This window comes from Aquila chrysaetos, chromosome 16 (assembly GCF_900496995.4).
Source record: "Aquila chrysaetos chrysaetos chromosome 16, bAquChr1.4, whole genome shotgun sequence".
NCBI classification, from domain to species: domain Eukaryota; kingdom Metazoa; phylum Chordata; class Aves; order Accipitriformes; family Accipitridae; genus Aquila; species Aquila chrysaetos.
In genome coordinates, this window is record NC_044019.1 from 25,701,667 (window position 1) to 25,728,511 (window position 26,845).

The window sequence follows — 26,845 nt, forward strand, 5'->3', positions numbered from 1 at the left end:
TATGAGATTAATAAGGTCAATAGGACTGGATATCAATGCTTCCTATTTTTAAGATAACTATTTTATAGCAAATTCTGTTCAGTGCAACAAGCTTTACAGCGACATTGTAACAACTTGCAGCCTATAATGTAAGGTGGCTCAGACAAGGTTAATGATGCTGAAACGGTTAGTGATGTAAATGGATGGGTTAGCTTTGTATCTCGTAGTTTAAAGTAGGTCTTCCTTACCTCATTGACCTGCCGGAAGAAGCGCAAGCAAAAGGAATTGGGGGAAGGAAAAAAGACATGTTTTAACAGATAAAGCCAGTGATAAGGAAAGCTTCGGATTTCTGAGACAAACATGACCAATAATCAACAAAGACCAACAGTTACTTTAAAACTGGAACCCTGCATTTTCCAAAACCAGGTGTTTCAAACAACTTACGGTCATTTTTTGCGTTACTTGAGAGAGACGCCAGACCCAAAACTCTTAACTATTTAAATTATATTTTCTCCTTAGCTCCGACAGAGAGTTTTGCCTAACAGCCAAGTTAATATTGTGTTTTTCCTTGCAGGAACAGGTATTTCACCAGGTGAAAAGACTGAATCTTCTCTACCTATCTGCAACTGAAAGGACCTTTTTTAATGTGACTGCCATTTTCCAAACAACAAAAAGAATGAATATGCATGTGACTAAACTGATATTATCCCGAAGTTACAGTTCAACAGTTAGCGTTCAAGAAGCGTTTGGACAACGCTTTTAGATATATGGTTTTACTTTTAGGTTGCCCTGTATGGAGTCAGGGTTTGGCCTTGATGATCCTCACGGGTCCCTTCCAACTCAGGACACTCTATGAACACCGTTTAACGTTATCACAAATTACATTTGTAAACAGCCTGGCTTAATATGAGATGAAACTTATTTTTAAACTAGACAAAGACTTCTACAGTGAGAAATGTTGAAAGTCTGGTGTTTCAGCTCTGAATGGACCGCTGCATTGTTTCTACATATAACAAATAGATCTTGGCTGAGAACTTCATCAGTATTTGTGGAATAAACAATGTGTGAATCAGACTCAACTTCTGTTTTCTCACTAAATGACTGATTTAATTTTCAATCTTCATTTTACAGCAATGATGTACTCTTTTTTAATACCAACATAAAAATACTGTCCTGTTTCTTCTACTACATGCAAACCTTATTTATTTCTCTTTATAATAAGGAGATGTTTCCTTAACCTTCCTTAAAAATAGTCATCTGAGAAGCGTAGGCTGATGTAGGATAATAGCTACTAGGTTACAATAACAAAGAAGAGAAGCTAAAGCAAAAATTTAAAAAGTGTTTATCTTAACTAAGGCTTAATGATTACGGAAAGTTTGTGTCAGAAATTAAGAGTCGCTAGCAATTTAAAACTTACAACAATTTTCTTCGTCTATAACTAATGCATAACCCAGCACAAGAAGGATTTAGAGATGACATTGTTTCCATTCAACCAATTATTTAAGGGGCAGAGTGGAAATACTGCTGTTATGAAGGCGCTGGCAAGATACCAAAATGAAACTACTGGGATAAGAGAGAAATAAAAACAAGAACCTGCTCAGGAAGCTGTTTCTTACAGTTCAGGAGTTTCATAAACATTTCTGAGAGGACATCGTGCAAATACAAATCAAGCTTTTACCAGCTCAAACCACATTTTGTAGCTATACAGATTTTTCTGTACACCCAAAAGATCCGGGGAGACTTAGACTCAGTGGGAAGGGAGGGGTGGATTGCTTTACTGGCTACGATAAAGGATCTAGGGACTTTAGTCCAAACTACAATCAGACTAGGTCACTAAGGCAGTTATGGTCTAATTCAAAATGGAGTTTAATATAATGTACCTTTCCTCCAGTACAGGGTACCTTGTACACAGTACATGATGAGCAAAGAAGGAAAAACGGGAAATGAAAGGTAAGCATTGCAAAATCTTGCAAAATAAATGTCCAGCACAATAAATTTTGGAAGATTGGTATATTTTTGTTGTAGAACTCTGCAGTGATGTTCAAAACACAGTTCTGAAAGTGTTTAACGCGTTCACTTAAAAGAAAGCCCTATGAGCCAAAAAGAAAAAAAAAGTAAGAATGATCTCTCATTGTGGATTTGTTTTACTTTAATGACAGACGTCGAGTTTTCCCTAAGGGGTTGGACACCATGTTACTTTTAGCCAGAATTGATCTTTGACAGCTATTTCTAATTTAAGAGTGGCCTTTTGGCTGTTAAGCTAAAATTCAATCCTAGGCAGAGTCAACACAAGCATATACATCACTTACGACTCAATTAAGCCTTCAAAAGGGAGTTTACACAGGATTTAAACGGTGCATAGTCCTTGTGCTGACCTGTTGCGTGAGGGGAGGAAGGAGGAGCTGAGCGGCTAGATTTCACCGTGCATGTTCTGACAGTTTTATATAGAACTCACGCAATCTGTTAAAATACACTCACCCAGTTCTTCCTCTTCTTTTTCTTTGAATCACTCTCAATGTTGCTTCCCACACTGGAGTGACTGGTAGCACTGTTTATACTGGAGACGCTGTCTGAAGAGTGCTGCCTTCGGATCCGCAGGTCTGTGGGTTGAGCAGCTCCGGGTCCTGAATATGAACGGAGGTGGCGTCAAAATTATGTAAGAAATTTGATGTAAGTGTAAATTACTGGGATAAGTAAGGGAAGTGAGATAAGACAGGACCGCATTCAGACTTTCTGTTGGAAATTACTGAAAACATGAAAGAAAATAAAGCCAAGTGCCTGACAGCTCTGAAACGGGGATCTCCGCTCCCTGCTGCTTCACATCACTGTCTAGATGGGTGAATTACTAAATGCTTACAGTAAATTCAGTGAGCTCACACTGAAGGTGGACAAGCTTTGTGAAAATACCTTCTCATGTGTCTAACACATGCACTTACTTCTGTAGAATCTATCACACTATTTACACAGATACCCATTTCAAATCCCCACCTGATACCAAACACGTACCTAGAGCACGGTCATGAGGCAAAGCTGATCTCTGACGGTTACATCAGCCATTACCAAGAGGACTAAAGTCTCACGAGCACTGCACGGTTGCTACACCTGGTGCTTGTTTCTCACCTTTGCAGTTGAGCTCAGGTGTGTTGATGACTCCATTGATGGCAGCCTGGGCAGCAGCATTTTGCTTCTTTAGTAGTTCAATAGTCTTCCTTAACTCATTCAGTTCTGAGTCCTTGAATAAGGAAAAAAAACGGCGATACATCAGAAAATGCGGACGGTATCTAACTGCTCCAAAGGAGCCACATTTCAATCCGTGCATTGGTAGTTGATAGAGAATGTATGGAATATATGTATGTACAAGGAGATGAAAAATGAGGTTTTGTATACCTGGGGAAGCACACCCTCGATAGGCTGCAAAATAGCTTGGTTATTACGAGACAAAAAAAAAAAACGTACGTGCTCTGTAATACAGAAATGTGTATATTCAAGTTTACTGTCCAAAAACCCAATGTTGCCTGTCTTGCAAGTATTTTTCTTGGTGTTTCTCGTGGACATGCACATGTGTGGATGCACTGGGAAAAAATTTATTACAAACATATGCAATACTGAAGATGTGTTCCAAGTAACAATTTATAGGAATAACCTGATCAGTTGTCACAACATCCCAGTGAGGAAAGCGAGTCTTTTATATAAATTTTTTATTACATTTTACTCCATTACCACAATTGAGGAAGCTAAGGCAAACGGTATATGTGACACCCCACCCCCCCCCCCCCCAACTACAGAAGAAGCACAAGCAACGATGCTAAAAACAGAAGTTAAGACTTCCCCAAATACTTTTCAAGCTTGCCTTTTGTTCCGCTGTCATTGTCAGGCTCTGCAGTCTGATGGTCATGTTCCCCAGGCTCTGCTCAAACGCTGCCACCAGGTGAGCCTGAAAGTTAAACCATATAGAAGTAGTTTGTCCTCTCCCTCCAAAGAAGAATATTTCTGCAGGTGTTTAAAATGGACCACCTAGTGCACTGCATTGTTCGTTGTGTAAATGATATGGAGAAAAAAACACTGATTAGAAAAGGTCAAATGAGTAGAGCGTACGTTGTGAAAATGCTTGCAAACAAATTATCAGGAACAATTTAATTGTGGAAAAATAGAAATGCCGAAGGTAACAGATCAATTTCAAAATTTTAGAAAATGACAGCCCTTTCACGTACAACCACAACTAGCAGCACACTATGAAATGATGCAGTTTTAGGCTATAAACCATGTCCTGCTCGGCAGCAGCTGCTACCAAAAGCTTTAGAAAACACAGATGTAGGAGTAATACCGTGACCTGGCGCAGCAGGAGGAGATTTCCTGGAGGTGGCTCCTCAGTCAGCAGCTACATCTACTTCTTTGATACCATGATTTCAATAGCCAGGACAGTTATCTCAAACATACTCTAATAGAGCAGTAAACAGGAATTTTTTTTCCAGTTTGGAATTCTCATTTATTCTGTAAAACGGGCAATCCTACGTCCAGAATACATCGAGAACCCAGTTTGGAATTCTCATTTATTCTGTAAAACGGGCAATCCTACGTCCAGAATACATGGAGAACAAAAACACCTCCCTAGGAGTTAAGGTCTTTTGAAGAACCCCATCCCAAACTAATCCAGTTCATGTACTTTTCTCAGTTGTTGAAAGCTGCTTGGATTTTGTGAGAAATGGAAAACACATTTCGCCACTTTGTTGAAATAGAAAGACATATTAGATTCAATTTTTTTTGGAAACATCTCACAGATTAAATAACTGAGGCTTTTAAAGGACGCTTTAGGGAATACACCTTGTCATCTGAAAGTATTCCTGAAACCAAAAAGGCGTGGAATGACGTCCTTGGTTATCTAGCCACGTCCCCAAGCTATTGCAAGCAATGACACGAAAAGGCCTCCTCTCACAAAATGTAGAGAGGAAAAAGAGACAAATCCATCCATATTTCTAAACATCTCCTGCTGTTCATTTTTGAAATCAGACTTGGTCTTTTCAGTTTTGATGTGGGCCATATAAGGTTACTTAGTGATAGCTTTCAGGTACCCTCACGCAGTAAAGGTAACTCTCGCCACAAAGCTTTTCACAAAAAGTTTAAATCTTTTCCCAAAGAATATAGAAAACCCCCAAAACATCACTCCTAAGTTTCAGGAGGATACCCTAAAGAGTAAAATGAAATAGAAAACAGTAAATAAAATACAAGGCAAGTTTTTAGATAGAGAAAAGCCAGGCAGAAACTTCCCTCCAACTAGATCACTCTTCTCCTTGTGGATATTTAAGGCAAAAAGATGCTGGAAGTCACAGAGGTGGAGATTCTCGCTGTGCTACCCCAACAGGAGAACTCTGAGAGCCAAGTCAGACAGTTCAGTCCAGAGATGCCTTCTCTGCAGAGAGGCGTAGGGATGGAGACAGGACTACTGCAGCATTGTAGCCAGTCTGCGAGATGCTTTATCAGCTGATATACCCGCCTCTGACTCAAAGACTTCTCCAATATTTGAGTGCACCTTGCTTGCAACCAAGGGCCCTGTGCTAAATATCATCCAAAACCTCCTGGTGCTTGGCCAATTACCTTTCTTCTTTTCCTATGAAGCACTGAGAACCCAACGTCGATTATATTAAGGACATCAGCTAGGAATTGAAAATGACTGGGAAGTAACAGGAAGGAAAAGTAGATTGAGAAAATGGAAAGGAACTTGGTAAAAGGGAACTATGTTTCAAGTGCCATGACATGGCACTGTGTTATAGATACACATGTATATGTATATGCATGGGCACAAATAACTGAATACAGGCATAGGTCAATATATATTTGTCTCAGCCATAATAATCTACACTAACCGTAGAAAATAATGTTTTATTTCTCCATTAAAAATAATACTGTACATACAATGGCAAGTAAAATTGTGCAAAATCTTTCCAAGCGGAAAAGGACATTCTCTCACCTAAATATATACAGAATAGCAAAACCTTTCACAGAGCTGTTCCAGACTTACTCATCGGGAGCACACAGCTGACTTATCCTAAATAACTGTTCTCACATTCGCAGTGAAAACAAACAAGAGCAGTACAATAACACGGGGATGTGCGTCTCTCATTCCCATCAGCCCCTATGAAAATAAGCAGAGCTGAGACTGTGAGAAAATAGCAAAAAGTAATTTAAACCCTCAAGCTACACATGTATGAAGATCTAAATATTTATTTTAAAAACACAGACTGCAAAGCTTCTGTTGGGGCGGATGAACAGGGAGCAACAAAACTGATATTCAAGAATCCTCAGCAATACTTTGCAAAAGCAAAAAATAAACAGGCAAGTGGGATCGCACGGATTAATAATGGGACACAAACCCCTAATGCTTTGACCTGAACCTTAGAAAAAGTTGCTCTTTCAAAACCGGATCAGGCACCTTGAAATTATTCCTATGTGGAAATTGTTCAGTGAGCTATGAAAAGAGTTATCTTCACTTCCTAGTTGGAGCAAAACCTTTCCAAATTCTTGCCCCTGATGGCCTAAGAGTGTGCTGCAGCATGCATACAAGAAAACTCAGGAAAAAAATAATAAATTAAATAAAGAGATGAATTCAAATTGCCTAAGTTAAAAGCATTTCATCAAAAAAATCTTGCGTAGAGGAAATGTCCACAAAGCAGTGTCTTAACAATCAGCATTTATTAGTCTTAACTTTTTGGGGAACAGACCTGGCCTTTTACATGGAAAAAGAGTATATTCCCTGAAAAGAGGTGGCTAAAGACTGAAACATATTACTAGGACAGTTATAGCAACATCTCTGCAGCAGACTGTGGCTGATTTATGGACAAATAAGGGGCAGGCCCAAGTCTAAGAAGTTTAAATAGCATAAATAAAACAACCCTAAAATTTAGCAAAGTGAACGAAGCAAAAATGGAATATTATCAAACGAAATGATGCTAACTGTTTTGGGGGGGAAAAACCCCACACCAAAACCCACCAAAAACCCAAATGACCCCAAACCAAACCATAATGTACAGCAGCAGCATATGTTAAAAACTATTCTCTGCAAAGACAGCGGTAGTAACCATACACAAATTCTTGGGCAATTTAACGGCAGCTGGGGCAGGCACACGGTAGCCTGGGCTACTCACTACTCTTGGAGACACGCTACTAACTCCTGTGTTGAGTAACAGCCTACTGAATCCGAACACCGCATGAAGAAGAACGCAACAAAACTAAGGCAGAGCTAGATGAGTTGCACAGCTGACAAGTTCTCTGTTTGAAGGACACAAGCTAGGTTATTTAACAAAATGGTAAAAAAGCGTATGCAAAAGAATCTGGTTCTTACTGTCTCACATGTAAAAGAAGCTTCCGGATGAAAACCAACTCATGTATCCCGTCCCCTTTGTATTTGAAAGGCAAACATAAGATTTAGTTTTTGGAAGATTTTTTAAAGTTTTTCTTTTCTGCTTGGGAAAGCGACCGAGTGGTTACATGCAGTCAAAGCCCTTTTATTTGACTTCTCTACTAACTGTGTTCTTGGTTTTCCTTTTCCATTTTGCAAGCTGGATGAAGCACTGCAGTGGTGATGCCTGCAGTGAACACCCCAGCAGATTTCCCCCTGAATCCTTCCAGAATAGGTGTTACTGCTCAGATGAAAGCTGTCCTTAACTGTGCCAAGTTTCGTATTCCACCTATTCAGAGAACTGATGGACAGGAATGTCCTCTTCAGTAGCATGTGTTCTGATGTTTATTGATTCCCACAAACTCGGATGTCAGTATGATCTGATTTGCCGACTATTCATCTGTAGCTTATTTACTCTAGAATTGCTTATTTTTCTAGCAAGCTTCTGTTCTGCAGATTTCTGTTATCTGTGACTACAGCACAGAACACACAAATAAACTTGCTCAGGGTCATACATAGTGTTGCCTCAACACCTCCTGGCTTCCAAATCTTTTTTTCCCCGAGTGTCTTACATTACATATTCATCAAATTCCTCAGAGGAAACAAGCAGAAGCATTGTTACACTAGTTAAAAAACAGGTATGTCCACTCTTTAGGCATAACTTTAAATTAGTTCTTGGAGCCCCTTAGGCCACTATTACCTATCGTGCCATTAGCCCACATCTTTATGCGACAGCAAAATATAATGCATTTCAGTCCACATTTCTACCAATTTTTATTCCTACCAATTATAACCTGTATCATCTGTATCTCATCCCACCCAAATGTCAAAGCAAGACACTATTTACAAAAAAAGACCCCCTCTTCAATGATTTTCTCAAGATCTGAAGATGGTTTACATGTATATAAAGCCAAATGAATATTATAATTCAGTAGGACAGAGGATGTTATGTTTGGAAGGGTCCCACACGCATGCAGTTATTATTTTAAACACATAGGTAATGTGAACCGAATGTTCATGACATCGAACTCTTGAATGAAATCTTTCCGACATGAAATCTTTTTGTCACTTATCAAAACTGGGGTGGTAATTGGTGCATTAAATGCATTCCCTGTTAGTGTTTGTTCTCAGAGTTGTACTCACGTTGGCAGTCAACTGAGTTGTCAGAGCTGACACTTTTTCTTGGGATGCATCCAACTCTCTTCGTAGCTTGCGAATCTATATATTTTAAGAGAGCACTTTACTGCACCGTAATATGGAGAAGTAAAATAGCAAGACACGGAACGCAGAGTGTCTTGACAGAACATTTATGCCTGTCAAACATGATGTGCTCTTACCTCTGACTGGCACTTCTCTTCAGGCTATAAAATAAAAATGGAAGAAAATACATGAGGATATTACGACATGACCAGCCCGACAAATTTATAAAATTTTTCAATTTTTTCTTTTGTGTTTCAAAACCTCTAATGCCAGTTCCTTATTTTGGATTCCCACAACCATATTCAACCTAAGATAATCTCCTTATTTATCTACTCTTCAGGAAAAAGAAAACAGGCTGCTTGTACAGTACTTCTTCCTGCAGGAAGGAATTTGGGCTCCCCTTTCCAGCCTGCCTCCCAGTGCACCTCTGAGTATGAACCATGGAAGGGTGAGGTCCTGGCTCCACGCGTAAGAGACTCCATGAGGCTCTGAAGAGCCAGGACTGTCACAGAACATGGCTGATCCTAGGCAATTCCCTTCCTCCCATGCTCAGCTCTCCATGGGATGGAGATCACGTTTTTGCATTCCAAAGTGACGTGAAAAAAAAAAAAATGATAAAAAAAAAATTACTCCCACCTGGGTGCTGCCTAGGCACTGCGGTGATGAAAAACTGAGGACACACAGCTAGTTATAATGAGGATGCAAAGTGGATGTACCGACCATCCGTTGTGGTCTGCATGACAAAACTGTGGCTATTATGGCTTGTTTCTAACCAAAGTTATCAGCTAAAGAGAAGTATATGGTAGGAAGTTACAGACTCCACCGTCCTTACGTAAACATGTCCACTACCAGCCACCATGAAAATTATACCCATCAAACCACACTATTAAGAGCCACTCGTGCTTGGGCAGCAAACACATAAACCAGAAGCTTAGACAGCAGCTGCTGAGTACTCTCCTTGTGGCTCTCAGGGTTATAAACAACAACCCAGAGGAGAAGGTCTGTTTTCCATCCTTCCAATATGTTATGTGTTTTGGCTTCATATGGACCTTGCTTGAAGCAAGGTCAATAATGAAAGGCGATATTTTCAATTTATTATCAATGTCTTAAGGCCACGTTACACATGTAGCCTCCTAACAGTGAAACGTGTATGTGAAATAATGCTAAATAACACTATACTGGCTTGACAGACTTCACAGACAGTTATACACAAGGTTCCAAGAGCAAGTTCTTCCACGTACTCTTGTATCACATATGCTTGTTTCAGCTGTGGATGTGTGGTAAGCACGAAGATGCGCCATACCTGCATAAGAATTTGCAATTGAAGATCCTGTTCAACGAACACGTATTTCAGAAATAATTATTATCCACTGTTTTTTAAAAGGGTAGTGCTTTAAGAAACCCCCAAAACTGTGATCATAGCATGCCAGGAATACACGAGCCACCTTTAATCTGGCTAGCTTGGACATTAACAGCAGTGAAGCCACTGGGAATTAACCATCAGTGCCGAATACTTCTGTACAGTCTTGTGTGGGCTGGAACCGGCTGTGCCCCTGGGTTGCTGCAGTTAATCCCAACCAGGTAGAGAAAAACCAAACCCAGGCTAGACAGGGTCTGCATGTCGCAGCCTCACCTCCCCATTACAGCACAGCTATAGTCTTAACTTACAAGGTCTTCCATAGTATATGTTTAAATGGAAAATCCTTCGCGAGACTATAAGAAGAAAACAAGCAAATGCAACCTGCGTTTAAAAAAAACCCTGTATTTTCAAACTCCAGTAAGCCTTATTTTAGGATCAGGTACCCTGAATGAATACGTACTTTTGGAGAAAATATTACCGGCATAGTGAACAAATCACTTCTTTAGAATTATTAAAATCTGTGCAATAAAAACCCTTACCTCTTTAGTAGCAAATCATTAATACACAGCTGGAATGATTTTATTCAGCAAATTTTGGGGTACTTTAAGTAATGAAGTTCAAATCTCCTCAGATCTACTGAGGTCCTTTGTAGCACAACTTATTTAGCGTAGTTGTAAAATACTGACTCAAAAAATAAATTGCTGCTTTTAGGCCATTACTGTCTGTGTTTAATGAGGATACTGCTAAATATCCACAGGCATCTTTATGAACATAAACTTTTCTTTCGTAGCTAGCGTTCAGAACACAATCAAATGAAAAGCGTTTTTTTTTCCCCTCCTCCTTGAATGGCAAAAATAATTAGCACAGTCAGACCAGTCAATTCAAAAATTTTGATTAGTAAACCCAAATTGTTCATTTCGTTATACTCACTGTCGAATAAATAGACGACGTACTGGATACCAAAGAGAGAGAAGAACCATGCACTAAAGGAAAGAAAATAAACACAATGAATACAAATACAGTAACCACACAGTGGAATCATCATAGATCATCCACTGCCAATAACCAACCTAGTGAAGAAATACTTTCACAAATTTCATCATCCGTCATAAACTTAATTACATTATTGCACCAATAACGTCTGGTTTGAAGAATGCATGGCCAGGTAATACAATCCATAAACTTTGACTTGGTAAAGCTGTTTTAACAATTTAATACTACTTGTTTTTTTGGTCAAATGAGGCATGGTCAAGAAGATTAAAAAGAAAAGTTTCAATGAAGATTTGTTCAGAAACAAATATTTCTCTGGTCAGCTTATCTTAAGACCCTTGCAAAAGGGCTTACTCAAGATAAAAAACCCCAACAAATTAACTGAAATGCAGAAGAGATTACAAAAGTAAATCTAAGTACTTCATCTTCAGTTTTCGATGAGATTGAGGGGGCGGGTTTTCTTCTTTAAGCAGCAGACCAAGATGGAGACGTCCTGAGAAGACCATGATACCCAGCTCCAGTATGTAACCAGATGCTCCAGGAGAAGATGTGGAGCACCCAGGGAAGAAACCATTGCCTAATTTTGGGGCTCTGAATTGTCCTCTGAATGCAGCTGTATCTTCCTTGGGCTGACTACGAGGGAGCCGTATTACGGGCATCGATGAGCTGAACATTCCCTATTCCCCGCAGGGTTTTTTGGTCTTTCGAGAAAGAAATGTCATTTCTTTCTCAAGGCAAAGTTCATTCTCGCATAGAAAAATTACCGGAGTGAAAACATGGCTACAGAACCTTTTCTGGAAAAGAATCCGTTTCAGGCAGTTTTTGCATTTAAACATACATTCAAGTAGAAGATATACATATACATTGATTCTGAAGGTTGTTACCATCACCCCGATGTTAGGATTTACATATAACATCATTTTATTTTTGATTATGCTATTAAAAAAACTACCTGAAGCTATTCTTTCTGCTACTGAAACATGCAAAATTGCCTTTCCTTTATTTTTATTTTTAGAAACAAAATACATTTAACTGAAACTTTCATTCAAACTTCAGGTAACTTCATACAAATCATATGAAATTGTGTTAAGTCACTTCTTTCATCTAAATCCTCCAGCCAAAAAAAAAAAAGTTTAGAAAAGCTGCCATTTTGCTCTAATTACCTACTGCAATTCTCCTACATTCATAATAAATGGGTTCTGCTTTCCCATTGACATTATATCCTAAGGCAAGGCTGGAAAGAGAAGTAAACAAAGTCTAAGTTGGCTTCTGGAGGAATTTAAGACAATTTAAAAAACCCACAAGAAAGTAAAAAAAAAAAAACAACCAACTCACACCCATTTGCTTTTTCTGGTTAATCATATTTTCAATTAAAATGATCTTTATAGCTAGATGTTAAGGACTGTACTGCATTAAGAACATAAAAATAACTAGCATGAGTCAGACCCAGGGTCTGTCTAATCGTGTGCTCCATCTCTGGCTGGAACCGCAGCGCATGTTTAGGGAAAAGAATGCAAGGAGGAGGCAGATACCCGGTGATTTTTCCCCAGGTACACCTTTGCATCTTCTGGGAATCAGCAGATGGAAATTCCTGACATGGAAACTGCAGTCAGACCATTATTTTTCATAGTCGCTGTGACCTCTCTACCATTAATTTCTCTTTGTATCACAGATGCTAATGCACTTAAGATCTCTTCGTCACTTTTCTTTTTACCTGCATTTTGCCCTTAGGGCCGCCTTTTTCAAGACGGAAAGCCCAAAGCGCAGAAATATTGCACAAGGCCACCAATGGACTCATACAGAGAATATAATATTATTTTCTGGTTTGCCTCTCTATATTCTTCCTTTGTGCAGTTTTTACGAATAGAGACGTAATTCAAAAAACCAACCATACCAACTGGCCAGAGAAGAAAAGGATCTCCTTTCAATGGATTGGGACACGCACATTTTTGACTTAGCATTAGCATCAACTGGAATTTTTAAGATCACACTGGGACTTTAACAGAGGAAAGAAGACTCAAAACAAAAAAAGGGAAAGAACATATCACTCTGGGAATCATACTCCTGCCTTGTAAAACAGCACCACTGCGTTGTGTGAAAGTGTATATAATTTGAGATTTCTACTTTCAAGGACAACTAAGGAGTTAATATTTTTGCGCAATTTCTTTTTAAAGTATCTGCAGATGGCTACTTTAAGGCTATTTAATTAGGAGCCTGAAGGCAGTTATGCTCTTGATGTGATTCCTGTTTTTTGCAGTTAACATGCATCTGCACGCAGGCTACAAACCCAAATTGTTTTGGAGCTATTATTTTAAAGCACTATAAATGCATATGCAAGCATGTATCATTTTTAATGTTAGAAGAGAAACAGTCTAGCTGTGATCAGCTGTCCGAAGAGTAGAAAAACCAACATGTATTGCAGGCAGTAGCACAAAAAGGAATCAAAATTTATATCCCCATGACAATGAATTTAATTCCCTTCTCTCCAGGAGGTTGAAGTGTCAGGGTGGAGCCACCGGCAGCACAGCTCCTGGGGAAGACTGATGGCCAGGGAAGTGGGGAAACTGGAGAGCCAAGAGACCACTTCAGTTTTAGGCTGTGTTTTTTCCCCCTGAAGTTCTGGATAGTTTGGAGGCTGTTTCTGCTGGCACCTCCCCAGTCCCGAAACCCTTCCTGTCAAAAGAATTATGTTCTGCAAGGCTGACTAACATTTCGACCTACATGCTGTGCTGTGAGAGAACATGACTGTACTTCACACTATGGAGACTAAAGAAAAAAAGGCTTTTAAGAATAAATCCTGGCCCTGCTGAAGTTAATAAGAATAAAATGTCTGGTAATCTTATGTGGTAATAAATAATTGAGAAGCAGATTGGTAAGCTTTATTTAAGACCTGGATTTATGCTTCATTGACACTGGCTGATTGTATAAAATCAATTTGTTCATTAACCACAAATTTTATTTCTAGAATACTTTTTGATCTATTCTCTCAAGGTGAAGGTGAATGATGTATTCGTACTTTTTGATGTATTCTCTCATTCTGTGAAGATGAACTAGACCCACTGGTTTGAAAGCACAGGACAACACATATGCTGTATTCAGAACCACTTGCTCACTTGTAACTTGTGATTCCCTGAGAAATAAGCAGGAGCTAATAATAAGCAGGCTATCCCTGCCTTCTGTACAGCCAGAGAAGTGACAGAAGACCTTTAACCTGAAGACAAAAATACAGAGACTGCACCTAAACATTCATCCCATCTGGTAAACTATTATTATCCTTTTAGGTGCCAAAAATTTAGGAAAATCTGAAAGGGACTTCTTCAGCATGTCCATTGTAGGGTCAAATTCCTTCCTCGCACACAAAAGCGATCTTTTCCCACTGCTTTCAAGTCCACAACTTGGTAGAGTTTTCTTGGACTTCATTTTTATGACTTTTTTTAAGTGGGTGAAAAGTACGTTGTAGAACATTTCACCTAACTCTTCCTTTTTCCTTTTTTTTAAAGTGGTTCGTCCTTAAACATGTAATACTCATTAAATATTCTTCCAAACTAGACTCTCTCCTGGACAAGAATTTCTGAATTATGAGAGATAGTGTAACCTCCAACATGCCAAAATGGATTTGCTGCAATCTTAAGCACACTTGAAAGACTAAGGTCACAATTTTTTTGAGGATGTCTTAAAAAAAAAAAAAAAGAGAAAGTTTTGCTCTCAGTAAATCAACTAAGTACAACACAGATGCAGTGATTTAAATTCCTTCACAGACTGTATTACGGAACTCTTTAGTAAGAGCAGGACTGTTCGTCACAGAACGGAATTCAACTGACTAAGTATCTGGCAATCTTTGACCGATCATGACCACCTAGCTTTCTGAGAGCATGGCACAAACAATGGTTAATTCCTGCAATGACAGTTTTCAGCCCTTCAGCGTTCTTCTAATAATTTTCAACCCCCAACGAAGACCCTCAGCCATTGGCCTCTAAAATACAATTAAATGAAACGGAGTTAGATTGCCTAAATTCAATAATGAATTAGCCCTGAATCTTTCCGGAGCCATATCCAATATGAATTTTCTACCTCTTCCAATGGTAGAAAATGGATGGGATAACCAGTACCTCCAGGAAGGCACCCTGTGGCTCCTAAAAGCCCCTACAAGCACTTAAGTGTGGCTCCCACGCATGTCTGGCTCCAGGGGAGCAGCAAAAACAGGGCACTGGTATTAATGCTGCGGAGTAAGCGCAAGTGCAGGTCTTCAGCGGTGGAGGAAGCAAGCCAGCAAAAGCTTGTGTGACCTGTAGGGATAAAGTACTTCATAGCCAACCAAGCTCGCAAAGCTTGCCAGAAAGGAGATTTAAGACTCAAAGAGCTAATGCTGAAAGAGCTTCCTATGACCTTCCCATGAATCACTCCCAGAGCTCACCCCACGCTTGACTTCTCCAAGTGCAACGCTTGAGGGTTTTAACGTGTGCTCATAGCTACTGCTGCTACAGCCGTACAGTTGCTTGATCAGTAGCAACCAAACTAATTATTTATTTATAAGTAAATTACTTTTTCTATTTCTATTTACAGGGGCTTCTTTTATCAGGTATGATTACATATTTGAAAAGATGACAAGGAATTAAAAAGAAGAGCCTAGATGTTTTGAAGAATTACTCGGGTCCCTTTGTGGAAGCGGTGTGATATCAACTCAGGACGTTCAACAGAAATGAAAAGTAAAGACAATTTGAATACAGATTAAATGCTGGAAAAATTGACGGGGATAGAAACAACAGTGTGGCTGACATCAGTTATCTATACTACAAACAGAAGTGTGGAAGCCCAGGTTCAAGAGAATAGCCCTCGTCAAGGAAACACTTTAATATGCTAAATCCAAGCATGAACTAGAGCCGTTTTGAGATCACTAAAAATGAAGCACAGGATGTGTTTAGACAATTTCTTGGAGAGCGATGGCCTAGGTACAACCCTTACATGCTTTCCTATGTCCCGCCAGAAGGATCACTGAACGAATATCATCAAAACAATGATGACGAGGACTAAAGTTTTGTCTAACACTGAGAAAACTGTGCTCTGAAATGACCCCTGCGCTGAACTGAAAAGCACCAAATTTATACTTGGGTTATGGGAGAATGCCATCTTCTGATCACTTCCAGCACCATCACATACTTTACTGACCTTCTTCAAAGCCATCGCGGAAAGAGCCAGACCGGCTCATTGTTCTGCTTTTCTCGTCCAGGGACATGGAGCTGTTCCTGAAGCGCGTATCGCTATAGGGGTCATAAGGACCATCTGCATTGGAAAGGCTGTGGGTCCGTAGCATGGTTGGATTTGACAGGCTCATCTGGGCTGCAGTGGTTGGGCTCGCTATAAAGTGAAGAATAAAAACCAATTTATTTACACAACCACAAATTTTCATACCTAATTTTTGTGCAACTACCGAAAAACTTTTTTTTTTTTTCTTTAAGACACAAATTTTTGATGTCATCCTCTCCAGGCTTCATTATTTTTCTAAATTCAATGAATTCAAATAAGAGGTATGCAAATCAAGCTAGCGAATGAGAAAACTCAAGTAAATAAGGTCATTTTGAACACTGGGTGATATGTCTATGCTTCTACAGACAAGCTCAGTCAACTCACTAACACCTTGCAGGCATGAACTAATTAACCCTCATTTAATTTGGAACAGTCCTTCCTCAAAAAGAACTAAAATGCCTGAAGGAATTTAAACTAATATTTTGCCTATATAGAACAGGCCTTACGAACTATCTCCTTCAAAGCCTTCAAGTTCTCCGAAGATGACATTTTCCTCTGTATTTAAGTCACAGATTTTAAGAGCTTTTGTTTCCTAATAGTTGTGTATTTCAGAATTGTTTCTTTCCACTATTAGGTCCTAAGAATTACAAAACACCCATTTTGCCTCAACAGCCAATACTCTCCCATCCAGTGTTTATACAAAACGTCTATTCCAGTTTCACATTTTTTTAAAGAACTTTTGTGCTAAGATTATACCTGCTATTTACTAAGAACTAGTTGATTTGTGGAAATAAGAGAACAACAAAATTGCTGTTCAACTGGCAGGTTCCTCTTGGTGTGCTGCCACTGCCTGTTTCGATATACACCATCAACTGATACAGATTATTGTAGGAGATACAATAAATCAGTTTAAAGGTGCTCAACTTTCATTATCAACATTTGCTATTAAATTGAATGCAGTGTCCTCTCTTGACTCCGGTATCTCCAAGCTCTTTTCTCAAGAACACAGAAAAATACCTTGGTTTTTTTTGTTAATTGCTTGTGGTCAAATAGCTTTTGAAGCTTATAAATGTAAATAATCTTCAATATTCTCCACAAAGAGTTAACTTTCTGGGCCTAAAACTACACCTTTTTTTTTTTTTTTTGACCATTAAGGTACTTTCATGAACTTTCATGAGTTTGTTAGCTGTTGGCAATATAATTACACTGTGTATATTCAGCTGAAATTTTGTTAAGTGTCAGTTTATTTAAAGCTGTTTATTTAATCTGTTTCTTTTCAGCGCACTCAAAGAAAAGCTCAAAAATGTCACTGCTGCAACTCAAAACCGCACTAGAAATAAGTGACCGCGTATGCTGCTGCAAATTCACACAACGCAAGAAGTTCACAAGTATAGGCTTAACTATTTTGCATATTACTTCTGTACCGTTCTAGAAAAGATGGAGGGGCTTCTGAAAGTCAAAAAGAAACAGAAAACGTCTGTTCGACATAGTATTTTCCAAATGTCACTTAACTTAAAGACAATATATATATATATACACACACACTGTTAGGATTGATTTACATACCTAAACAAATTGCAAAGGCAACTAAGTAACACTTAATCTTCATGCCAGAGACGAGCACTACTACTAGCACTTTAAATTAGTTTATTTCAACTGCTGATAACTGTCAACTAAAATCTGCAATGCTTTATGGGTCCTGGCAATCAACTTTTATTGTTTCCTTCATTTAAAAAGTGTTTACTTTTATCAACGTAATTAAGTGAATGAATGGCATTTTTTTCTGACTTAAAATTTTTCTGATTTCTATATATTATTTCAGACGGAGCTTTGTGCCCTTTTCCAACAAACCACTTGAAAAATACATACAAAGATAAAATATCTTAGACTGCACATATAGTAAGCAATATGCTTGGATTTTAAAGCAATATTACTAAACAGGTAGGCAATGTCTCAAGTCCTTTAAACACACCAACGTGTGATATTAACAAACAGCTCTGCTGAATAGCTCACAATTTAAATTAAGGCATCTGATTACTCCCAGAGAAGTATTTTCAAAAGAGTTACTGCAACTATGCCACCTTTGGGCATACAAGATAATAATGCTAATTAGTCACACTCATTTCGGTGAAAGTGCTTCCTGAGGTTGAACCTGGGACTCAGAGCTGCTGAAAGAAAATTATATTGTGTAATACGCTGTTTTCAAGACACACAATGTATTGCTGTGATTATCCAAACAGATAATTATTCACCAAGCTGTGAGAAGTTAAATCTAGTTCCAGAGGGTGATGTTATGCTGGATCCAGATGAAAATGGAGAATTGCCAGCAGTATCCTGAAGTCCTCCTGCTGAATGGGATCGTAGCCATTCTTTTGCATCTTCTTGATTACGGAGTTGGGAGGATGGAGTATACCTGCAAAAACAAACAGTTCTTCCAAAATGAACTTTAACATTTATTTAAAATTAAAAAACAACCACCATGAAATGTCACAAGACTTGGGGAGGGAGAGAGGGAAAGAAAGATAGAAGAACTCTCATATGAAATTTAAGGATTAAAATGATATAAACCCAATATAATTCTGAATTAAGGAGCTATTCCGAGCTGTCCTAAGCTGTTCCTAATTCATTCCACTTGTGTTTGGGAAAAAAAAGCCCAAACCTCCTTTCCTACGGCTTCAGTGGTAACCAAACTAGCAGCAAACAAAAACCTACAGATAGAAGTTGTGTACTGTAGAATAAAATATAGTGTGTGTTACCTATGTACGACTGAAAAATAAAACCACGATTTGGAAATCCTTTCCTTTCTTTAGGTTATGCCAAATTTCTATCAGTATTTTAATATTCTGGTGCATCGCTAAGCTAATCTGGCTTTTTGTCACATTACAACCAAATTCAAGTCAACAAAGCCATTATCAGATTTTTAAACAAGTTGTGACCCAATAATTCATATTCCAGAGATATTAATATAAAGGTCTGTGGAGGTGTATCCCATTTAGTTCAAAACTAATAGCATTAAATCATCATAAAAGAGACTACGTTCAGCCTTTTCGGAAGGCAAAGAAAACAGCGGAGACGTTGTCTAAGCCAACATCAACGGCAAAACACCCGCTGGCTTCAGCTTAAAGTTTTAAATCTGCTTCTGTATATGCCTGAAAAATAGGTACGTTACCACGGGCGTTATGTGAAACACGTGACAGGGTGCAGGTATCAACAGAAAGAGCATCACGGAAACACTTGTCTGCTGATGGATTTCAGTGTCTGTCTTATGCTATCCCATCTGCTTTTGAGAAATATGTATGAGTTACTAGCTTTCCTTCCAAAAACGAAACACTCGGAGCCTATTATTAGTCGATATTATCTATTTAGTTAATTAGACTCCCTCCAACTTAATACTCTACAGTAAAATATCACTTATTAAGACTATTTTTCAAGCAATGTGAGTGCTACAATAAACACTGCAAAAACCCAAACTACTTTCAAAAAACACTTTCATTCTTCTGCTTATGCCTCAACATTTAAGTAACAGTGCCTGACTATCTGCATCTCTTAAACTTTGCACATATATCAGTTTATTAAGAAAGGGACTTTAAACAATCATTTTACTTGATTTGCTTGTACACACTAAGGACCTTTTTTTTTTTTTTTTTTTAGCATTAATACCTACCTCTTCAGCACTCAAATGTCTCAGTCTTAAAAGAGAGTCTTTATTAGAGACACACTTGAGAACCACAGAAACATTTTAAACAAAATGCCATTTTAAGAAAGGCTTTTAGCACTCGACTTCATGTGACAAAGCTGCTGTGAAGAACAATGTGTACAGGACAGAATAAATTGCAGCTGCAATTTCAAGGCATCAACTCAGTGATCCTTGAAGCTGCATTAAGCAATTCTGAAGCCTTTTTGTCTAAGGTATCTTCTGGAAATTCTGAAACACTTGAAGCATTTAATTAATACAGCTAACGTTGATTATCTTGCTAGAATTGCTTGTACCAATGGAAAAATCTTTTTGGGTGCAGTTTTTTTATGTTATAAAAATCACGACCTTACAGATATACAAAATACATGAGAAGACAATTGCCAAAAGTTTGTTTGGGGATTTTTTTGTTCTTTTCTAGAAAAGCAGAAGTTATCTCTAAGAGCCCTATATATTTAGGTATTCTGAGGCAAATATTTTTTGTAAATTAATATGTCCAATCTCATCCTAAAAGGTCTGGCATGATATTGAAAATCTTTTCTATTTGTATATCAACACCAAGGTTCTCCGGGTGAAAATGATCTCAATTCATTCCATGTAATAGCCACAGAAGCTGCAAAATTATTGTTTTCAAGTCAAGCCCAGTGATGGTTTACGAGATGCTTTTCAGCAATTCAGCCAGCAAAAGCCACAGTTCTTGCTCAAGCGGAGAAGCCACTGGATGAAAAAAAGCACAGTGGTCAATGGCCTTCTTTGAGGATTAAAGAAAGAAAGAAAGAAAAAGAAAGAAAGAATATTGTTGCCACCTCTTGCAAACTGCGACCATCACCACCAGCCACAACAGAAACACAAAGCAAACTCCAAAGCCACAACAAAAGCTGTTAAACCGTGTGGAAACACCAATACCTGAGTCCCTTCTTAGGCAAAGTGTTCCTATCAAGATGTGGGTCGCTGCAGAAAAGTTAAAAGAAAAGAACTTCAGAGAAGAACAAAAGGGAAGGAGTAAGATCAGGACGAAGGACGGACAAACATCTGCATCACCTTTTCAGAGGAAAAGGTGCTGGGGCCTTCCTACAGAAACATGCAAAAACCTCCTTACCCAGGTGTGGATTTGCACAAACATGCATCTGGTACCATGCCAATGAATCTCATCTGTTCACAACGTGATTTTGTTATTTCTCCTACCCACCATGAACAAAAATGGCTCTTTAAACGTCAAATGGATGCTTCTTTCAGCAGACACCATTTAGGGAATGCAGCTAATTACTGTTACGTAGCTGCAATGTATAGCAGTAAAAATGATTGAGCCTAGACTGTTTGAATTTTCAAATCTTAGCTTAAATTCCATTAGTGAAGTAAAATGAATCTACTAGTTGTCCAAAATGCAAATATTTAAGTTTATGGTTTTTACAACTGATGAACTTGTGACCGAGCAGAGTCTGTTAATTTGTTTTTAAAGAAAATATCCACGTGCTTAAATGAATAAATCCAACGACAATCCTTAGAGCTAAATTACACCATAGGAGTGATTAAAACTAGAGCAATGAGCAAAAGTGAGCTAGACTGTTTAGATATGGGTCACCTTTTCCGAACTTTAGCATTCGTCTTTAGAAGGATGAATGTACCCAAGTCCCTGAAAAACACTCATGAGCCAAACTGCAATAAAAGACTGACGACACTGAATGACACGGGGACTTCACGACAAAAAGGACAGGCCTGAAAGGCAGTGAGAAAAGCAGCATGCCAGAGGAATGCTGAAATGCTAGTGAGAGTTCAGATTGGTAGGAAAAAAAAAACGGCAAGATTTTCAAATTGCCTTTGGCAAAGAAATGAGGGGGAGGCGGCGGGGAAACACCCCCAAAACCAGAAGATGTTCCCAGTAACAAGAGCAACACCAAAAACATGACAACTCTGCCGTATGCCATTCTCCAGATTGATTTAGGTAGATAGACGGGGTGTTTGAGGGGACTCTCACTGGCATGTCTTTGTGTCAGTTCACACCTGAACGATGAACACAGCAGAGGACTCAACTGAGCACAGTCTGTCACAAAACAATTTGCTTCACTGAGATGGGCAACAAAACCTACAGCCTTGTGCGTACTCCTGTCCTGAGACAGCATTACCTGTCCTGTCTCCTGGGCAAAGTATTTCGGCAGAATTTGGGGCTAGCAGCAGGGGAAGAAAGAGGGCTGGAAGAATCAGTCCAACAAGACAGAAAACAAGAGAAGGAACATTAGAATGAAAAGAGGAGAGAACAGAAAGGAGTTATAATAAAACACAAACAGAAACCCAAACTGTCAGAACATTATAGTCAGCGGTAATCTCCTCCATGGAGATGCAACTACAGAAATTTTGCTACCTGACTACATAATTACACGTCAGGATATAGCTGATTTCCAATGCTTGCAGGGGTACTACCGCCTTCTACAACAGGTCTCTCAGAGGGCATGCGTTGCAAGTGATTGTGTGATTTATCCCGAAGTTAGCTCAATGTGCTGTTAATACAGCTCTGATGCTGAAAAAGCAGTCCCGCTCCCTCCTCCCTGCTCAGTCTGTTCCCAGCTCCTATGCTGTGTCCACACGGATACGGATGAATCTCATTGTGTAAGGAGCTGGGGAACTGATCAGTCTGAAATACAATTCAGGCGATCATTTTTCAGTTGCATCCATCTCCCAGTCAGGTTCACTAAGCATTCGCACGAATTCCTGTACTGAAACATTGTAGGGAGCAGCTGGAGGTGGGACGGGGCAGCAGGGAGAGGCCGAGAAGGGATCAAGTGACTAAGCAGACAGGGACTTCTCTTTTCAGCATTTCTTTCAGTTTGAAAGCTTGTCAAATATTATAAACAAGAAGTTTAATAAGGAACAGTTGGCTTCTCAAATCAAAATGATAATAACGATGGAGGTTTTTTTGAATATCACTATCAGATCAACTAACAGGAGATCTTTGGAAGGACAATCTATGATGCAAAATTAAAATATTAGGTATAATGTGGTAGCAAGCAAAGTTGTCACATTGGCTACCACAGCAAATTAAAAACCTCACCAGAACCCATCCCTCTTGCTCTGAACTGGGCTCCTTGCCTGGAATGGCTTCTTTCTATGTTCTAGTAATACCATTCAGTATTATCTTGTAAGAAGCACAGCTTGATTTGTACCTGCAGTGTTGGCTCCTGCTGCCAGGACTTCATTCACATTTGAGACACATACAAACTTAAAGGAAACGAGCGAAAAAAATACTAACCTTTCAGACAGCGTAGTCTTAACGCTGTTGGTTCGGACAAAGGGAGTCAGAGAATCATCTTTAGAGGCTGGAATCAAGCCACTGGAGGAATTATGGCTCAGCCCACCTCCACTGCTCAGAGAGATATCAATGGATTCACAGCTGGTATGAAGACTGCTGACCGACTGATATCCAATGCCATCCTTGCTAACAGCAGAAGAGCTACTTGCGTTGGTACCCCATGTTAAACTGTTGGAAGGAGCTGAATGTGCTGAACTGGGACTAGAAGCTAGCGGAGATTGGTTCATATCTGTGTTTTTACCATACAGAGGACTGCTGCCCCCACTGCTCAGCATACCACTGCCAGATGGTGAATCAAGATTACCCTGCTGGTTCATAGTAGCGTGAGGATTGGAGATGACTACCGAATTTTTCATGTTTTCAGCTGTTGTGATGGGAACTTGTTTACTAGGCTTGCCGCCGAAAAGTCTGTAAAAAAAGACAACGTGAAAAATACATACAATGGAATATTAAATGCAAGGGTATTTTATATCTAGAGCATATATCTTCTTAGCTTCAGAAAACCAATATTAAGTAAATGATCCTACATTGGACATATGCAACTATAAATTTATGAATATCCTTGTGTTCACTCTGCCTTCAATAAAGCCCGGAGACAATTACGATAGCTTCAAATCTATCTTAGGTGTGTCTTCTCCAAATCATCAAATTCTACTTTCACAAAGCTAAAATACAGCTTCACAGAACTAAAATACAGCCATATCATCTTCTGCTCCTCAAGGAAAAAGGGTACCAGAGAAACAGGGCATTGATTAATCTCAAACATGGAATGTTAGAGGTTGAAAGCTTGTTGTCCAGGTAAATTCTGTGCAAATCCCCAAATGCTCTCCAGAGAAGCAGCATTTTCTGGGATTAACAGGAAAGATATTTACTGATACCTAATGTAGGTTTGTCTCATTTCAGGAGCCAAGCTGGCTGGAAACTATTTTTTTTTTGTGTACAATGAGATTTTACCTGCTTTGGCACCCGGAACTGGCTCAGTAAAAGACTAGCTGAGTGCCAGAACTAGTGCAAGGGAGGGGATACAAAAGCGTGGTTGGAGGAGGACGACTGCAGCATCTCTAGTTTGCGTCGTTGTTGCCTGCGATGCAACTGCACTGCCAATGAAGAAAAGACTTCACTTCCCTCATTAACAGTCAACGGGAAAGTTCTCAGAAGTGCAAAAGTGTCTTAGAAGTAAACGTGCTTAAGACTAGCTTATCAATCATTGTAAAACTGATCCTCAAAGTTATGAAGGAAGCGTATCTTTTGACTCTAGCTTCGAACATCCACCCCAAAACGTTGCTTCTGTTTCTGCCACTTAGCTCCTGCAACTGCCTTTGGAACCTTAGTTTTCCTCACACCTATCTATATGGATTTGCTTTTTTCTTATCAACGGTGTGGAATGTTGGGGATGAAATCTTTCAAAGTGGTTATCTATCGGACTGTAGTCCTCAGAATAGAGGACTACAGCACTTCTATACAGGAGCTCCTAAAGACTTACGGGTGGGTATGCGCCGAGCAGAACTTTCTCTGCTTTTGAGTATGCCCGGGTTGTTTGCACAGCACATGCACGCTAAATCACTTTGTCGAACGCTTCCCAGAAACCCAGGCTGTGTAATATAGCTGGCACCCAACAGCACACGCGCAGTAAGCCCAGTGATGCCCAAAAGCACTGCACTTACTGCACGGGTGCTACCTGCAGCTCCAGTGTACCTGTGCAAGACGCCCGGAACGCATCTCAACTTGGATGGCTGCTGTTGCATACTTGCCACAAAGCACCTGGACAACACTGCTGGATCAGGCTAAGATGCCCACCTACATCTATCTCATAATCCATCACTGCTCTGTGATCCTCTCGGCACCTGATGTAGACAGACATTCGCAAGCTAGCGCAGATCTGGGAAACTTGGTTCACCTGGACACCACATTACACCTCACTGATTAGGAGACCCTGACTTAGACGAGTCAGTCTGAATGATAAAACCCGTTCCTACGGGGATTTAGAGACTATTTAGAGTTAATGTTATTAAAGCGAGTATGAAGAAAAACGTCAAGTCATATTGCAATGATATACGGCCTTCAGCAGCAGTACCAGCTCAGGGTATTCCTGCTACTACACCATTGCATACCACCTCTTCAGTTGTACTGGGGGAACCGTACTCTTGGATGTAGGACCCTAGAGCTTAAAAAAACCCCAATCACCCACGCAACAGTTTCACAAGCTGTTTTTAAGCTACGTAGTCTTCCCCAAACCGTTTCACAGCACCCTAATACAACTGAGAGGATGCTGCACTGCGGCACGAACAGAACCATGTTGCTGCTGAAGGCAGTGTCTGGTTGAACCCCAACCTCCTAACAAATGCCTTCAGAAGAGGATGTGGTCTGAGGAGCATTCCTTCCAGTCCAGAGAAAATCCAGCCCAGCAAGGCAGTCACATCAATACAGAGATTAACTCTGGAAGGACATACCCTACAAGGAAGGACCTCTGTTTACTCCTATCTACTATTATTGACAAGAGATTGACGTATCCGAGCTGGTTCTTGGGTCATGCATGTCTCCCATCAACAGAGAAGCAGTGTATTATATACTGCTAAACATGAAGGCCCAATTTCATAATAAAATATATCAAGATAAACGATGGTTTCACTTAAGGGACATGCCAGATACGCAATACCGGAGCTAACGGGAATACTGAGAAACCAGAGACGGGGATGGCCCTCATAGCAGAATTATAGAATTTCACTATTTATGACAGCATAGAAGTTATGTATACTCACAGACTTACAGGTAGATCTATGTCATTACAAAGGTATGGATTCTAATTTATCGTATAATATTAAAAATTTACAGGGCCAAGAGAAAATATGCGAAAAAATGTGCTACTCGTCCCAACTGACTGTGAAAATTAAGCTCAAAATCTTCTTTATTGTCATTCTAGAAACCAGTAATAAGCAGACGAGGCCCAATTCAACTCTGATGCATTTCAATACATGACAATTTAAACAGTCTGGTGAAAGTTCAAGAGTGGAATTGTAAATCAAATGAGGGAATAGTTAAATTGAGCCTCAGTGTCTTCTCTTTGAAGTTTCATGTATTTCTAATGTAGTATTTCAATTACATAGCTAGCGATGTGGCTTTCCAGTAATAAAAAAAAAAATTTCCAATCAAATTTCAAGATTAATGTGCCCGAGGCTTGGAACACCAAAAATCTGCATTTCTCATGGGGTACACTACAGAAATGAAAGGTCTATTGGAGCTTTTCTTTTTAAGCAGCCATTGATGAAAATGAAATGTTCTAAAGGACATGGCTTATCTAATGAATACCAGGAATAAAAGGAAGTGTCTTGAATCATCCTCACATAGGCTCTTCAAATCAAACCACCCATCTAAAAAGAAACAGTTTACAACTCTTTACAAGTGTTAGCCTAAACTGCCATCACAGCCATTATGCTTGCGCTGGTGCTTCAGATGGAATGTGGCTTTCTCACATCACTGGAAGCAGGATGATGTAGCATAACTGTATGGGTATTATGGGCGTCAAGACAAAATGAAATGCAAAACACTGCAACTTGAAAGAGACGAGCTACTCAATGTCAAATTAAATTGAAAAATAATACTAACGGAACCTTTCACCAATAATCAAGGCTTTGATGCACGCTGCATCAACAAATTAATTCCTGACCAACTCAACGTTAATGT

General features: G+C 39.3%; 1 protein-coding gene across 10 annotated transcripts in view; it reads right to left on the reverse strand.

Annotated features, from left to right (window-relative positions):
• Window positions 1-26,845, reverse strand: part of NAV2 (neuron navigator 2) — a 431,305-nt gene that overhangs the window by 21,940 nt on the left and 382,520 nt on the right. For 4 of the 10 annotated variants that reach the window (XM_030038641.1, XM_030038637.1, XM_030038635.1 and 1 more), the window contains 13 exons: window positions 23,105-23,572; window positions 21,984-22,049; window positions 20,767-20,811; window positions 18,419-18,579; window positions 16,089-16,277; window positions 10,863-10,915; window positions 8,710-8,733; window positions 8,516-8,590; window positions 3,830-3,913; window positions 3,100-3,211; window positions 2,458-2,603; window positions 1,860-1,880; window positions 228-236 (listed from right to left, as the gene is read on the reverse strand). In XM_030038641.1, the coding sequence (XP_029894501.1) occupies window positions 228-236; window positions 1,860-1,880; window positions 2,458-2,603; window positions 3,100-3,211; window positions 3,830-3,913; window positions 8,516-8,590; window positions 8,710-8,733; window positions 10,863-10,915; window positions 16,089-16,277; window positions 18,419-18,579; window positions 20,767-20,811; window positions 21,984-22,049; window positions 23,105-23,572 (1,453 nt within the window). The remainder of the gene's footprint in view (window positions 1-227; window positions 237-1,859; window positions 1,881-2,457; window positions 2,604-3,099; window positions 3,212-3,829; window positions 3,914-8,515; window positions 8,591-8,709; window positions 8,734-10,862; window positions 10,916-16,088; window positions 16,278-18,418; window positions 18,580-20,766; window positions 20,812-21,983; window positions 22,050-23,104; window positions 23,573-26,845) is intronic. The other 6 variants (XM_030038644.1, XM_030038636.1, XM_030038638.1 and 3 more) reach the window with 3 other exon arrangements.